Here is a 16,279-nt window from a genome sequence, read left to right as displayed (position 1 = left end):
AGCTTTCCTTAATTCTTTCTCTTTGTAAAAAATAGCAACCATATCCAATCCTAAAAACAACAGAATCATGGCAACTTCAAGTACTCCAATAAAGTTCCAAAGAGCTTAGGAAAAAGATTAAGATATTTAAAAAAGGAACTTGCAGTCAATGGTTAATAAATTTTAACAGAATAAAACACAGGTGCTTTTACATGTAATTCTATTCTTAAGTACTTAGGAGATTTCTAGATAAAGTTACTTTGTAGATAAATTCATCCACCTTTCTCACCTATAAATTAATTGAGAAAATGAAAACCTGCCAATAATTTGTTCTAGCTCTTTTTCATATCAAGCCAGGAGCAAAGGTGGAATGCCATGTCTATGAATAAAGTTTTGATTATAAGGTTCAAAGCTCAATGTTTGTTTTTAAAATTATGTGCCTAAGAGAAAGAAAATGAACACTTATTAAAATCTGGTAAAGTTCTGAGAAAGTATTATTGAATGATTCTAATAAGCCTTATCAACTCCTACCCAGACTACTATCACTTTTCAAGTCCTACTCATCCAAACAGAAACAAGCCTGAAAGGAAAGTGACTGAAACAGTATGCCTACGCCTAGGTTAGAGAGAGCCTTACAATTAAGAAGCTCGGAACAAACATTGTATCAGTCACAAATTTCACCACACCTCAAAATATTATTCTCACAAATGTGCTGCTTCAAAGCAAAACATTTAAGGGGCAACATCTAGGACTCCAGCACCCAGCCCTGAGTGCACCACTCCCAATTCTGTTCCCTGCTCATGAGCTCCAGGAGCGCTGGAACAAGCATGTGCAGCCCTGCCACCCACACATGCTGGCTTCAGTCATTCGGGAGTGAACCAGTGGATACAAGATCTTGTTCTATGTTTCTCTCTTACCTTCTCTTCTTCTCCTCTCTCTCTATTCTCTCTCTACTCTCTCACTCTCTCTGTGTATGCATGTGTGTATCACTTTGCCTTTTAAACGAGTTTCTAAAGAGTAAAAAAAAATGTGAAATAATACTCTGATATTTTAAGTAATCTACTCTCCTATTTACATACGATCTCCAGTTAATAAAATCTTTTTTATGTGAAATTTGCATTTAATGGATTAAAACTATTCTTTTTTTTTGATGTTGTGGTTTTTTTAAATTTTATTAATTTCATTGCATTATGTGACACATTTTTTTACGCACTGGGATTCCCCCCGCCCCTCCCCAAACCCTCCCTCCACCCCCATAGTGGATTGCTCCACCTTGTTGCATTTCCACAGCCCAAATTCAGTTGAGATTCTTCCATTGGAGGTTTTGACCAATCATAAAGTCCAGCATCTCATTGTCCTGGTAAGTTCAATGGCTTCTTGGTGAGACCATCTCTGGTCTGAAGGTAGAACCAGCAGAGCATCATCCCAATCAGGTAAAAAACCCAACATAATATTTACAATAATTTACGACATTATGGCATTAATTGACATGGTATTGATTAACCAATATGTTAGTAGGGAAATGCAGGTTCTCAACCACAACCTGTGACTTCCTCATAGACATTTCAATTTTGGTTTATATTCAACCATGTTCTATATACCTTAAAATGGCTATAGACTGCCATTCAGCTGTCTCTTGTCTATTTTAATGTTAGTATTTAGCATTTTATAGCATTGAAGCATGATTTTGCTGAACCTGGTTGTTTTTCGGGCAGTCTAACTCTATAACTTTAACAGGACATATGTCAACAGTTTAGGTGAACGTTTTTGGGAGGGGTGTGCAGAGAAATCTTTATCACCTCAGAGAGGAGTAACTGATCTTTGTGTCCCACCCAGTGAGTTATAAGTGCATCCCGGCTGGCCGCTTCCTGTCTGTTTCTCAGCTTTCCTAGTTGTTCTCTAAGGCCCTATGATACTTGGAAATGGGGAGGGAGAGCAGAGAAATCTTACATCACCCCAGTAGGTGTGAGGAAGACGGGAAGTATAACCTATCAGGATCATAACTGGTAACTCATAGACAGCAGACTTGAGTCAGCATTAGACAATAGCAAAACTACAAAGACATGTGGGGGGAATCAGGAGCAATCCTAACAACCTCTTAACAGGAGGTCATACGCATAGAGCAGGGGGGACCCCAGAGTGGAGCAGGGGGAAAGGAGGAGGCTTGTATCCCAACCCTGAAGATTCCCAGAGCCTCACCAAGGACTATCAGTACGAGCACCGAGGACTACATCCCTACTGCCAAGGAGACCACAGGGGAAATGGAGTGCCTTCAGAGGCCAAGAACTCTGAGGTCACCCACCCCCATTTGGATCTACAATGTGGCATGGAAGAAGCCCAATTCCTGCCTTGCAGGATCCAGGGTCATTGGAACGACAACCAGGATCCCTGAGCGGTCCGCACAAACAGAACAGTAAACTTCCTTCGGAACTAGGGAGAGGAGCTTTCTCTGGCCCTTGCCTGCTTCCAACTTTGGGTCCCCACCCTCTTTCGTAAGGACCATCAGGATCGCTCCAGAAACCCCTCATAACAAACAAACAAATGAACAAACAAACTAGTTAATAAAATCTTACTATTACTGAAACATCTCTTCGTTGCCATTTCATTCTATTCTTTATATCATTTATCAATAACAGAAGGGAAGTCTGGCTTCCAAACAAACAGCTCTATTATCTAACTCATCTAAATACTATGCTCTCTGATCTTCACATTTTCTGGTACTCACCCGCATCTCCGGTGGAGAAGGGGATGATGAGAAGCCGATGCCCAAAGAGGTGGGTGCGGTAGATTCTTCCATGGCGCCTCTCGCAATCATCAACTTAACTCTGTTTCCACATTGTCTGAGGACTTGTGCTACTTGTTCACTGCTCATTCCTGCCAGGTCTGTATCACCAATCTTTAGAATGTGGTCTCCACTGCATAATCGTCCATGCTGAATACAAAGAGGGTGAAGAGGTGAATTAGGATATTGCTCCTGCACCAGCACCAGAGAATGCTGGTGGAAGGGAATAAAAAAACACAGAAATGCTATGAATTCACAATCACAGAACATTACATATGTGGCTGTAATAGCAATAGTCATCTAAAACATTCTAGAATCATTCAGCATAATTGAAGAAAGTGAAATTCACAAATATTCCTGGTATCTAGAGATGATACAATCATTTCATGTTTCTACTGACTACATGGAAGGAAAAATAACTTTCAACAATTTTAAAGGATAAAAAGAAAATTCCTCTAAGATATGAAATACAAAGTTGATTTACAAATACATTATTCAAAATGTGATATGAGATATGAGCTCACTTGTCAGGACACCCCTTGGAATCCCTGGATCCTATATCAAAGTGCTAGGACTCGGGCCCAGCCTCATTCTGCTAAGCACCTGCGGAGTTAGCAAGGAAGGACTCAAGTACTTACACGCCTGTTTTCTAGGCTGCTGGCTTGGGCCTGGCCCTGCCCTGGCTATGGCAAACATCTGAAGAATATACTAACAAATGGAGGATCTTTATCTGTTTTCCCCTCTCTGTACCTCTTTGTCTCTTAGGTGAATAATATTTTTAAATTAATAAAAAGCTCAAGAAACATGGTATGAGCTACAAGAAAGCACTGTGTTAACACTGAAATTTTCTGTCTGGCTATTTTAACGATGCATGGCCTCAAAGTGTTCCTTGCAAAATGAAATCCTTGAGAAATTAAATTTCAAACAGATAAGGGGAGAACAGAGCAGCCATATCACGTCTTTTAAAAGTTCACTCAATAATCCTTCCCACAGTGACACAACCATTCTGCACTGTTTAACATAGCAGTTTCCAGAGATAATAGACAGGAGAGCACTTGACACTGGGCTAATCCAACTGAGAAACAGAACGCGACATGTGACAACTGACTACCTTGTTAGAGAATGAAATTATGCTAAAGTATCTGTATGTCACAAGCTTAGCAGCCATGGAAATTTCATTGGACACTTTGAGTGCTGGTTACTGCTTAAAAGAAAGACATAGAAAAAAACTTTGTATACAACTCTGTTACATTGACACCGCTATCGATAAAGTTGTCATAACAAATTTCTGAGAAACCTGGAGCTCTAGCTTAATTTCAAATACACTTGTAAAGAATAGATTAATATATGTTATAACTGAGGAGTAAAAACAGATTTATATGTTTTATACTTAAGGCAAAAGCTTTTTAAGCTAGCCAAATATGTCAACTAAAAGATAAATGATAGTGAATAAATATATTACAGAAGTTCTCACATGTATTGTAACAATAAGATATACTATAAAAGCCAATGCTTCAATGAACTATTATTAGTGACAAAACCAGCCTTTGCTTCCTATTCAAAGATATCTACAATCCTTCACTACAGGGGAAAGATCAATCTTGCTGATTCCTCTTGATATTACAGCATTCTTTTTCCATAAAATCTTGTGACTATAAAACAGCTGACTTGGGTTATATATATGATTTTTAAATTATTTATTTTATTATCTTATGAGAGAGTTGCATAGGTTCTGGGATTTCCCTCACCTCCTCCCCTAATTGCCTCCACCCCATAGATATCCCCTATATTATTATAGTATAAACCTTAATAAACAGTCCTAAGCCCATCATTTCACTATGAAAGTATATCCTGACATTGTAGATATGGACAAATATGGAGAGTCTAGCATCCTATTGTCAAAATATATTTAACTGTTTCATTGGGAGTCCATCTTTGGTTTGGAAGTAGTCATATATACTGCCTTGTATCTTCACATCTGGATATGATAATCTCTATTATAGTTACTACATATCCCTTTAAATGAAAAGCCATAAAACAAAATCAACACCAGGAAGAAAAATATAACATTTACAACAACATGAAGTTAAATATTATACTACTTAATGACCAATGTGTCACTGAAGAAATGAAAAAAAAAATAAAAAACCTTCATGAAGAGATGACATGTATCTCTACATAGAACAAAAAGATTCAATAAAGAGACCATCTGAATAAGAGAATTTGGCAGTGCAGCAGGATACAAAATTAATACACACACATTGATGTCACCAGTATACACTAATAAATCCATGGTGGAGAAAAAAAATTATAAGTATAGTCCTTTTTAAAATAGTGGAAAGGAATCTTAAAAATGTTAGAATTAAACTAACCAAAGGTGTGAAAAGCATTAACAATGGAAATTACAAAACATTTAAAAAGAAATAGAAGACATTAAAATATAGAGAGATCATTTTCCTAGATCGGCAGGATCAACATCATCAAAATGTCCATATTGCCAAAAGTAATATACAAATTTAATGCATTCCCAATTAAAATCCCAACAACATTCTTCTCAGAAATAGAAAAGAAGATACAAAAGTTCAGCTGGAAACACAAGAGACGACAAAGAACCAAAGCTATCTTGAAGAATAAAAATCAAGCTGGAGGAATCAAAATTCCAGACCTCAAGAAGTAATACATGGCAGAGGTCATCAAAACAGTCTGGTACTGGTATAGAAACAGAAGAAGATGACTGGAACAGAATAGAAATCCCAGAAGGGAGCCCACATATGTATAGCCAACTGATTTTTGACCAAAAAAAAAATTGAAAATGATCCATGATCTTCAACAGATGCTCTTGAGACTATTGGGTAGCAGTTTTCAAAAGTTCGAAGCAAAATCCCCACATGTCACCTTATACAGAAATCAGGTCTAAATGGATCAAGCACCCTAATCCAGAAACCTTCAAACTTTTGGAAGAAAATGTTGGAAACACACTGCAACACTTAGGGGTAGGCCCTCACTTCCTAAAAAAGACTCCAAAAGCAGTAGAAATCGAGACCAAAATAAACAATTGGGACCTCATCAAACTAAGAAGCTTCTGTACAGCTAGAGAAACAATCAACAAAGTAAAAAGGCAACCCACAGAATGGGAGAAGATCTTCCCACACGACATAGGTGATAGAGGGCTAATCTCCAGAATATACAAAGAGCTACAAAATAACCAAAATGTCAAAACAAACAAGCCACTAAAGAAATGGGCACGGGAAATGGGCAAACACTTCACAAAGGAACAAACCCAAATGGCAAATAAACATATGAAAAAATGCTCAAGTTCCCTGGCAATAAGGGAAATCCAAATTAAAACATCAATGAGGTACCACCTAACGCCAGTAAGACTGGCCCACATGAATAAAAGCACCAACAACACTTGTTGGCGAGGTTGCGGGGAAAAGGGAACCCTACTCCACTGCTGGTGGGGCTGCAGGCTGGTACAGCCTCTATGGAAATCAGTATGGAGAATATTGAAACAACTCAAAATCAACATACCGTATGATCCAGCAATAGCACTCCTAGGAATATATCCAGAACAATTGTTTTATGAGAAACCAACATGCACTCCTATGTTCACAGCAGCACAATCAGTAATTGCAAAAACATGGAAGCAACCAAAATGCCCATCAACAGAGGATTGGATAAGAAAGCTATGGTTCATCTACTCCATGGAATACTACTCAGCTATTAAAAAAAACAAAATGCAGTTCTTTGTGGCCAAATGGGCCAAACTGGAAACCATAATGCTAAGGGAAATGAGCCAATCCCAAAAGGTTAAATACCACATGTTTGCCTTAATTTAAGATGACACGATGTTATGTATAACATGTTATGTTATGAATGTTATATGATGTGTATAAACTAAAATTGAAATGTAAGTGAGGTGGTCACAGAAGGTGGCTAGGAACTCGCATTTACTTTTAACATATTGGTTACTCATTACTGTGTCAATTAATTCCATAATGATGTAAATTTTTGCTGATGGTATGTTGTAGCTTTCAATTGATTGGGATGATACTCTGCTGGCTCTGTCTTCAGGCCAGAGAGGGTATACCTAAGAAGCCATTGAACTTGACGGGACAATAAGATGCTGGACTCTATGTTTGGTATACGCTTGCAATGGGGGAATCTCAACTGAACTTGAGCTGTGGTTATGCAACAAGGTGGAGGAATCCACCATGGTTGGAGGGTTTGGGGAGGGGTGGGGAGAATCCAAGTACCTATGAAACTGTGTCACATAATACAATGTAATTAATGAATTACAAATAATAAAAAAAAAAAGTTCGAAGCAAAATCCCCACATGTCACCTTATACAGAAATCAAGTCTAAATGGATCAAGCACCCTAATCTGCACCCAGAAATCATCAACCTATTAGAGAAAAACACAGGAAGTACTTGCCCAGATACAGGAACAGGGAGACTTCTTACAAAAGTCACCAAGAGTACAGGCAGTTAAAGACAAAATAATCAATTGGGAGTATATCAAACCAAAAAGATTCTGGAGAGCAATTCTGAAAAGCAAAGCAAACAAGAAAAACAAACAAACAAAACGATCAACAAAGTGAAGAAACAGCAACCAGCGGAATGGCAGAAAATCTCTGCACACTACTCAGCTGAGAGGGGACTAATATGCAGGATTTACAAAGAGCTCATGAAATCAGCGACAGCAAAGCAAACAACCCTGTGAACAAACGGGCATAGGAAATGAACAGATACTTTTCAAAAGAACAAATTCAAATGACTATTAGACATATGAAAGAATGCTCAGACTAAAACCACACTGATGCTCACCTAACTCTAGTGAAATTGGCCTACATTAAGAACTCTGCTAATAACACTTGCTGGCGTGGATCTGGGAAGAAAAATACCCTCCTTCACTGTTGGTGGAAGTACAGGCTAGTACAAGTACCATGGAAGTCTGCACGGAGAGTGTTAAGATAACTGAAATTAATCTGTCATACGAATAAATTCAAAATAAACGAAATCTGCGTATGAGAAAAGAATCTGTAATCCTACACCTACAGCATCACAATCTACAACAGCAAAGACATGGAAACAGCCCAGAATCCCAACCAAACAGGAGTATTTAAAGAAACTGTGGTACATCTGCTCCATGGACTACTACTCAGCCATTAAAAAAGACATTTGTAATCAAATGATCACAACTGATGACCACTGTGCTCAGTGCAATAAGTCAATCCCAAAAGGACAAATACCATACGTTGTCTCTGATAAGGCAACCTTCATGCAAAATACAAGTTCAATAGTTCTTTCAATACTATTTTTGCTATGTATCATGGGTTTTAATATATTTGTTTTTAGTTTTATTTCTTCAAAAAGTTTTCTTATTAATTCCTTCACTGATTCATAGGTCATACAGTAACATAAATATGATTTTTCTAAAACAAAGAGAAGCCACATCAGCAAAAGTAAAACCTACAACCCTGCCTTTGTTCTGTTTATTCTAAAGTGCTAAGTCCCTGCTCTAGAATTGTACCTAAGACGAAGGTCACTTTTTAAAGGTTTATCCCCGCTATTGTAAGAAAAACTTTCATGGTAAACACAATATAACGGAAGATTCTTTGATATTATCTAGGGACAAAGTTTGTTCTTCATAGGAAGTTTTAAAAGATACATTTTAAAAATTAATTCTTTAAATGCCATAGAAGACATACTGGAGTGGCTCACCTGATCAGCTACCCCTCCAGGCAAAATGGTTTTTACTATCACACCAGTTGCTTTTCCTCCTATGATGCCAAATCCCAGACCAGAACCATCATTCACCAGTTCAATAGTTTCCACATGCTGCCAGTGAACCTGAAAACAAAACTCCCATAAGAACTTATACAACGTATAAAACACTAAAACTTCATATCAGAGATTTGGGGGATTAGTGTTTCATTAACATCAAATAACTGAATTAAGACATGATAAGATCTCCAACAATGGCCCCTTTGTTTAATACACTCCCTTAAAACAGCCTGTTACCACTACTGCTACAAGCCTTCTTAAAATTGTCAATACACCAGTATAATGACTGCATTTTACCAGTTTGATAGACACTGACTTTCAAGATTCCAAAAGAATTTCCTTTAATTGGGGGGGAAGACACACACACACAAATCCTGTCACCCTCAATAATGAATGTCTTCACCATAATCCTGCCTTGGGGCAAGATTCCAAATTCCATGATTTCTTAAAGTCATTGACAGCTAACTGTAATAATATAATTGCATGATTTACAAATCAAGATTCTATCTGCGTACAGATAAAATCGATTTTGTTAAAGGACTACTGTTAATTTTTCTTTTCCTGTTTTGCAAGGAATGCCATCAAATTAAAAAAAAAACTACACAAAGAAAAGTAAAGGTTGTCTTTGAAGGTTGTTTTTGATTCATAATTACACAAATACTCCAGGCTGAGAAAAAAGAACAAAAACGCAAACACTCAAGAAGCACAAAGAATCTACAGGCATCAGAAACCTGATGACAACCAGAAAGAACTAGAAAACAGATCAGGTTCCTCTTGAAAGCCTCGGGTACTCACGGGGTTCGAGTGGGCCGAGACTGTGCTCGCTGCAGATGGAGAACGGGAAACCACGGGGCTGATCATTTGTGGCAGGGTGCCTCTGGCAATAACCAGCTGCACAGTATCTTTGGCTTTTTGCAGGATGCTGATAGCTTGTTGGTGAGTGATTGTTTCGTCCAATGCCTGCCCGTTGATAGCGAGGATCTGATCAGTTTCCTTCAATCTTCCATCTCTATCAGGGATGGAAAAGGTGGGGAAAGACATTGGACAGTTCTCAAGGGAAAGGACATTCTCTAAAATTTACTTTCAGATTGTTTTCAATTCTGTTCTCTAATCTCCACACCAATTTAAGCTTTAGCAGGCAACTCAACTTTTAAAGATACAGTAGAATTCTGTGGCTCCAAAGCTATTTCCTAATCAACTATTCCCATTTAAACGCCTTCATCATTTCAGCTGCTCACTCAACCTACATATTAAATATTGAATATTGCTCTTTTAAAAATGAAAGTGTAGATGCATATATTGATTTGTTGCTATGATAATCATAAGACTCAAATTCTCATAAATGATTACTAATTTTAAAATCTCATCAAAAATAGCTCATTTAATAACAATGAAAATAATGTTGAAATTTTCTTACTAAAATGCAGTTAAGTTAACGACTGTATTTAAAAGCTAATCTCATTTCAAAACACTTGCTGTTGATCACAACAATGTTACCATTTCTAAAAATGGATTGTTAGTAGGTCCTACTCAGGTTTTCTGCTGATCTTGATTTTCTCGTTTCAAAATCTTCTGAATGTGGTCTCAGAAAGACGCTGCAGCTCTCTCACCTGTGAGCCACACTGCCCTCCTGAATTTCTTGTACAAATATTCCCAGCTCTCCCCTGTTTTCACTTCTTAAACCCACAACACTAAATCCAAGGCCTCCACATGCAGGTTTGAGGAGCTCAAAAACTTCTACATGGCGACCCTGGTCAGAAAATAAAATAGGAAATAAAAAGTAAGAGTAAATTACTAAAAACAAAAACAAAAAATAGTTCTTATCAGCTTATTAAGCAGCACTGTTTTTTTTTTTAATTTAAAAAAAAGTTTTGAAATCATTTGTAGCATGCACTCCCTACAATGGAAATTTTACTTGTTCCAGAGTACAGCATCAATTGCTCAATTTAAAATACGATAGAACATTGCAGCTTAGCAAAGCCACAACCTGTGACATCAACATACCTTATCGAAAAGCCAGTTAAAATTACAGTAATTCCACTTCAGATCCAGTTTCCTTTTTTTTTTTAAGATTTATTTATTACTTTTTATTTGAAAGGCAGATTTTTACAGAAAGAGAAGGAGAGGCAGATGGAGAAGTCTTCCATTCACTGGTTCACTCCCCAAATGATCACAATGGCCAAAGCTGAGCTGATGAGAAAACAGGAGCCAGGAGCTTATTCTTGGCCTCCCACACGGGTACCAGGGCCTGTGATCTCAGGCCATTTCCCATGACTTTTCCTGGCCACAGGCAGAGGGCTGGACCAGAAGTGGAACAGCCAGGACATGACCTGTGTCGATAGAGATGCCTGTGCTTGCAAGTGGAGAGTTAGACTGCTATGCCATTTTGCAGCTGTCTCCCACTCTCCAATTTCATTCCAATACACATGGGACAGCAGTAGATGATGACCAAGTATTTAGGAAAACAAAAAATGTACTAAAAAAAAAATCAACTTTTTTTTTGTTATACTATCCTCAGATGTTATAAATGTCACTATATTCCTTAAATGATCCAGAGCTTGACCAAACTCTTCAGTAAATTATATACCTATCACAACAAACACAAAGAAATGCTCTTACCTGGGCCATATTTTTAATCAGCTGCTCAAATTCCTCAGATGCAGTTTTCCCGTTGATGTGTGGACTACCAGATCTTGTAAATGCTTCCATATGCCCATTGGTTGGGGATAATGAAAATGACTCACTTTGCAGAGTAGGAAGCACAGCTGGATTGACGTGGGGAATGTGGGCATATTCAACATTTGAAGTTGTACAGCTTGCAATGGTCACCTACAAATAACAGATTCTTAATAATTTTGACATTCCATAAGCTGTTTCATAGAAACCATTCCAAGAATGATAATAAAGTACAGATGCAATTACAAAATAATCCTACTCTTTCACTCATCAATTTTATTTCAAGAAATATTTCAGGAAATATTACACAAAACTAATACACACTTAAAAGGAGGCATTTGTGTGTGGTTTAAACATCTTGAAGACCAGAAGCTGGTCATTTCTGATACATGGGATTCTAGAAGGCCATTTGCTTTCCACATTGCTTGTGTGAAATAAACACTTTGTTCAAAGGAAGAGTGGGATTTCATTCCTTTTTTTTTTTTTTTTTTTTTCTTAAGATACTGTTGTTTGAAACATAAAAAAGAGTCCTAGGGTTGGTATCAAGATAACTCCAGGTGGAGTTGAGATAGTGCAAACTTGTGTCTTCACTGTTGCGGTGGTTGTCACTCCACGTGGCGGCAGGGGTGGACCTGGGCACTTGGTGTAGGCAGTAAGGAGCAGGTCTGCTAGGCACAGGGTGGCGCACAGGCTCCTGGGCTGCCAGGGCCCTTGCTGAGTTGCTGGGTAGCCGTGCCGTCCTGCTCAAAGGGTCCGCAGGCAGGGGTCTCTGAGGAGGGCTGGGCTTGCACGTTCCCTGGGCTTGCCTGAGTGCAGGGTTGGCTGGCAGGGGTTTGGCAGGGACGCTGGGTGCACGTGGGACCTGGTGGAGGGGTGGGAGCACTCGCTGGGGTGACTGGGGCTGGGGGACATTGAGGTGGTGGTTGAGGGGTTTGCTGATGTCAACATCTGGGCACTGTGGCAGCCTCCTGGTCCTGTCCTTTGGTGTGTTAGAACGTGGCTGCCTGTTCATCAGCCCTTTCCCAAGGGGCAGGAGACGAGGATGACCAGGTTGGGAGCTTCTGGCTGGCGGGGAAGGGCGCACACACCTTAGCTTCTCAAAGGTCGTTTTCTTGTTTGTAAACAGCAGTCGGATCAAGGTCTTTCTTTTGACGTAAACCACAAATCCAGCCACGAGAAGACACAGCGTTGTCACCAGGATTCCTATTGTTAAGCCTTGGTTATCTGCTTGCCGGATGGGGCCGCTGTCTGTGCTTCCTCCGAAGCCCACCTTGTCGCAGAATGGGGGTGCCCAGTGGGCCTCGCAGTGACAGTTCTTCCTGTTGTTACACACCCCTCTGCCATGGCACTGCCTAGATGGGATTCTAGAAGGCCATTTGCTTTCCACATTGCTTGTGTGAAATAAACACTTTGTTCAAAGGAGAGTGGGATTTCATTCCTTTCTACTGAAAAGTAACTTCTAAACCTTGGAAACTCCCAAGTCAACTGGAGTACCTTTGTTTCTCATGAGGCCACCAGGTCTTCTGACAGAAGCCCAGTTTCTGAGTCTATTCAATCATACGGACAATCACACAGTCATACCTATGAAATAAACCCTAATTTAAGAAAAAAAAAAAAAGATAAGACTTTGGACACCAAACTAGGGGGAGGTCCCTAGGTTTGCAATACTTAATATACACTGTCACACATAAATCCTGGAAACTCAATGCTTCCCCAGAAAAACAGAACCTGCCCATCGGGAACCAAACCACACTTCATCCCACAAATCTCTTCTGCTGTAGCTAAGCTGTACCTTCCTCTGACACTAGACCATAATCATGAATTAAAGTATTTCAAAACATTTTGTATGGGGGTCCGGCACAATAGCTCAGTGGCTCCTTATCCTTACAAGCACCAGGATCCCATATGGGTGCCCTTTGTGTCCCTGATGCTCCACTTCCCATTTAGCTCCCTGCTTGTGGCCTGGGAAAGCAGTCAAGGACGGCCCAAAACCTTGGGACTCTGCATCCACATGGGAGACCCAGAAGAAGCTCCTGTCTCTTGCCTTCAGATCAGTTCGGCTCCAGCCATTGTGGCTGCTTGGGGAGTCAACAAGCAGAAGCAAGATCTTTGTCTCTGTCTCTCCTTCTCTCTGTATATCTGACTTTTCAATAAAAATAATTAAACCTCCGCTCCCTGCAGGTGGTATCAGAGGTGCTGGGAAGGGTCAGTTATCTGCAGTCCTATGCCCTGATGTACAGACTGAACCAACAAGAACAAGAGACAGTTCCATTTTGAATTAAAAAAATCATTTGCCTGCACTGTTGACAAAGTCCTGTAATTTAAAGTTTCATAATTAATAAAGCAGTAAGTCAATTCTAATTTCATAATTCTGTAGGGTATCAAAAATGTGACTTTACATTTTTGTGTTTTAGCAAGGAGTGAATAAGACATTCGTATTCCGCATTGGAATACCAAGATCTGATGACCCAGTTCCTGTTTACTAATACAGAATCTGAGAGGCAAAAGTTCAAGCATTTGGCCTCCTTACTCCTATGTGTAATAGAACTCCAGGCACTGTATGTATTTGGGGAATGAATCAAAATAATAATAATAAGAAGAAGAAGAAGTACTAGTAGTAGTAGTAGTTATTTTATTCTCTTTCTCCCTTTCTGACTCACTGACTTATACTCTCACTATCATTCCCTCCTGAAAAATACTTTCAGGATAAATGCTTACTGCTTTTACACATCTACTCTGATCCACTTTCCCTAAGAAACCCTCCCAATACAAATGTCTTCACTTCACAGACGACACAATAATGCAAACTCACACACCTAATAAGCAATCTGAGACCTGGCCATTTTTTTCATCATGGTATTCCTATTATCCTACTATACACAAGACACACAGATATATACATATATATACACATGTATATGACAAAGTATCTGAAAAGCATCCACTGACAGATGTTTCACAATATGTCACCATTCCATACATGAGTTTGTTACCTGTCTTTAAAAATAAGATAAAAAAACAACTTCCTAAGTTACCACAGTTACCAAAAATTCCACTATTTTATTGGCTATCTACAATCACAGATGAAAAAAAAGAGATCAATGTGTTGAGAACAGGCTTTTGGGAATCCTTTCAAATGCTTATTTTTAAATCTACAGCAGGCATGATCAATTATTATTTTTTCAAAAGCAAGCTTCCGATGCCAAGATTGATTTTTTTTAATCCTGAGCCATGGCAACACCAGTAAAGTCTGCCAGCAGAAGATACACCACTCAGGTTGAAGCAGATGGCATAACGAAATATGTGACAGGCTGAAGATCCCACACACTAGGAGCTAATGCCGATGGTATGTTTGCTTAGGAAAAAATATTTGGACTTCTGCTATGGTAAGTCAGAATGAACAAATCATATTCCAAGAATAGGGAAACTATATATATAAAATTAACTATTCTGTAAAAGCTCTGATACTATGGAAGACTAAGTGTTAAGGCATTCCAAGCATAAAGTTAGCAGGAGCAGTACAACAGGAGAACTGTATTAAAGCAGTTCGTATCAGCTGTCTTCTACTAATTTGCTAATGTTTGATGAATGTCAAGGAATCCCCTGCTTCCTTCCAGCACTTGAGATTCACAAAATATAAAAATTAAGACAGGGTCCAGCACAGTTGCTCAACAGGCTAATCCCCCACCTACAAATCACCAGCATCTCATATGGGCAACTGTTTGTGTGTAAGCTGCTCCAGTTCCCAACCAGCTCTCCAGTTATGGCCTGGGAAAGCAGCAGGGATGGCCCATGTCCTAGGAACCCAGCACCTAAGTGAAGACCTGGAAGGAGTTCCGGGCTTTGGATCTGATGAGCTCCAGAGTTGCAGCCATTTGAGGAATAAACCAGCGGATGGAAGATCTTTCTCTGTGCATCTGCCTTTCCAATGAAATAAATAAATATCTTAAAGAAAAAAAAATATCAGAGATGATTTAAAACCATAATTGATTAGTTCATCATACAAAATCTTCTTTTTAATTGCTTAAGATTGGCATACATAGGCAAATTTACAAAGATACTTAATAATTCTTTTGTGACCATTAGCTAAAATGGTTTTCAGGATTCTCTTTGATTAACAAGATTGAATTTTAGTTGCCTGGATGGGTCTGTTCATAGCAGACAAGCTATAAATGTTTAATAAAAAGATCTTGACTCCCATCCCTGGTTCATAGAATACAAAACAAACAGAAGCAAACACAAGTATCTGGTGATGTTTATATACAGATAAACAATCTGTATAATTTACGCAAGATGCAAGGAAGCGAGCAAAAGCCACCAAATAATTATCTGTTTGTTGTTGAACTTCTGGCTGAGTATCTCAGTCTACAAAGGGCTTTTATGTGCTTAGTAAATAAAACTACACTAACTGATTTATGGATTTTAATTGGTGCTATTATTAAAACATAACTTAAATAAAGATGATGCAATTTATTCAAGTGAAAGGTTTGTGAATATTTTGTGAAAGGCAGATGAAACACCCACTCATGATTTTGAATCATAAAAGAAGTATCATAAGAGAAGTATGTCTTACATAGTCCGAACCAATCTAATTGGTTCGGTTTTTCCAAAAGGTCAGATAAAGCAGAAATCATTGCAAAAGATATATATCTATATATCTATATATATCTATATATCTATATCTTTTGTTTTAGCCTAATATGTTTGGTAGTCAGTTATTAACACCTTGAAATACAGGTAAGGTTTTCTTCAATATGGCTCAAAAAAGGAGATGCCGCTACCTTCTTGAAAGATAAACCTTGCTCACAGAATAGGTTAATTTTTTAAAAAATGTTAGTATCTTTAAAGAGTCATCCTGTATTTGGGCATTTAAAATAGAACTTGATTGAGGAAAGTGTCTAGATTTATGTGAGACAGTTCCTCAGTGCTTTACCTCAAACTAAATCTAAACCTCAAACTAAATCTAGCTGGAAGGAGTGTTAACTGAACAATCTGAATGCACAAAGAATGTTCTGCTCCCAGTTAACATATCCTACAGGAAAACAACGGACAGC

At 38.6% G+C, this 16,279-nt stretch overlaps 1 protein-coding gene across 5 annotated transcripts in view; it reads right to left on the bottom strand.

Moving 5' to 3' along the window:
* The window catches only part of MPDZ (multiple PDZ domain crumbs cell polarity complex component), a 153,911-nt gene that overhangs the window by 91,679 nt on the left and 45,953 nt on the right, over positions 1-16,279 (bottom strand). For all 5 annotated transcript variants that reach the window (XM_058672357.1, XM_058672353.1, XM_058672355.1 and 2 more), the window contains exons 4-8: positions 11,169-11,378; positions 10,160-10,299; positions 9,345-9,558; positions 8,487-8,615; positions 2,705-2,911 (exon numbers count right to left, since the gene is read on the bottom strand). In XM_058672357.1, the coding sequence (XP_058528340.1) occupies positions 2,705-2,911; positions 8,487-8,615; positions 9,345-9,558; positions 10,160-10,299; positions 11,169-11,378 (900 nt within the window). The remainder of the gene's footprint in view (positions 1-2,704; positions 2,912-8,486; positions 8,616-9,344; positions 9,559-10,159; positions 10,300-11,168; positions 11,379-16,279) is intronic.

The sequence above is a fragment of the Ochotona princeps genome, chromosome 14 (assembly GCF_030435755.1).
Source record: "Ochotona princeps isolate mOchPri1 chromosome 14, mOchPri1.hap1, whole genome shotgun sequence".
Taxonomy (NCBI): domain Eukaryota; kingdom Metazoa; phylum Chordata; class Mammalia; order Lagomorpha; family Ochotonidae; genus Ochotona; species Ochotona princeps.
The sequence above is the reverse complement of the archived record's forward strand: the minus strand, read 5'-3'. Positions and strand labels throughout refer to the sequence as shown.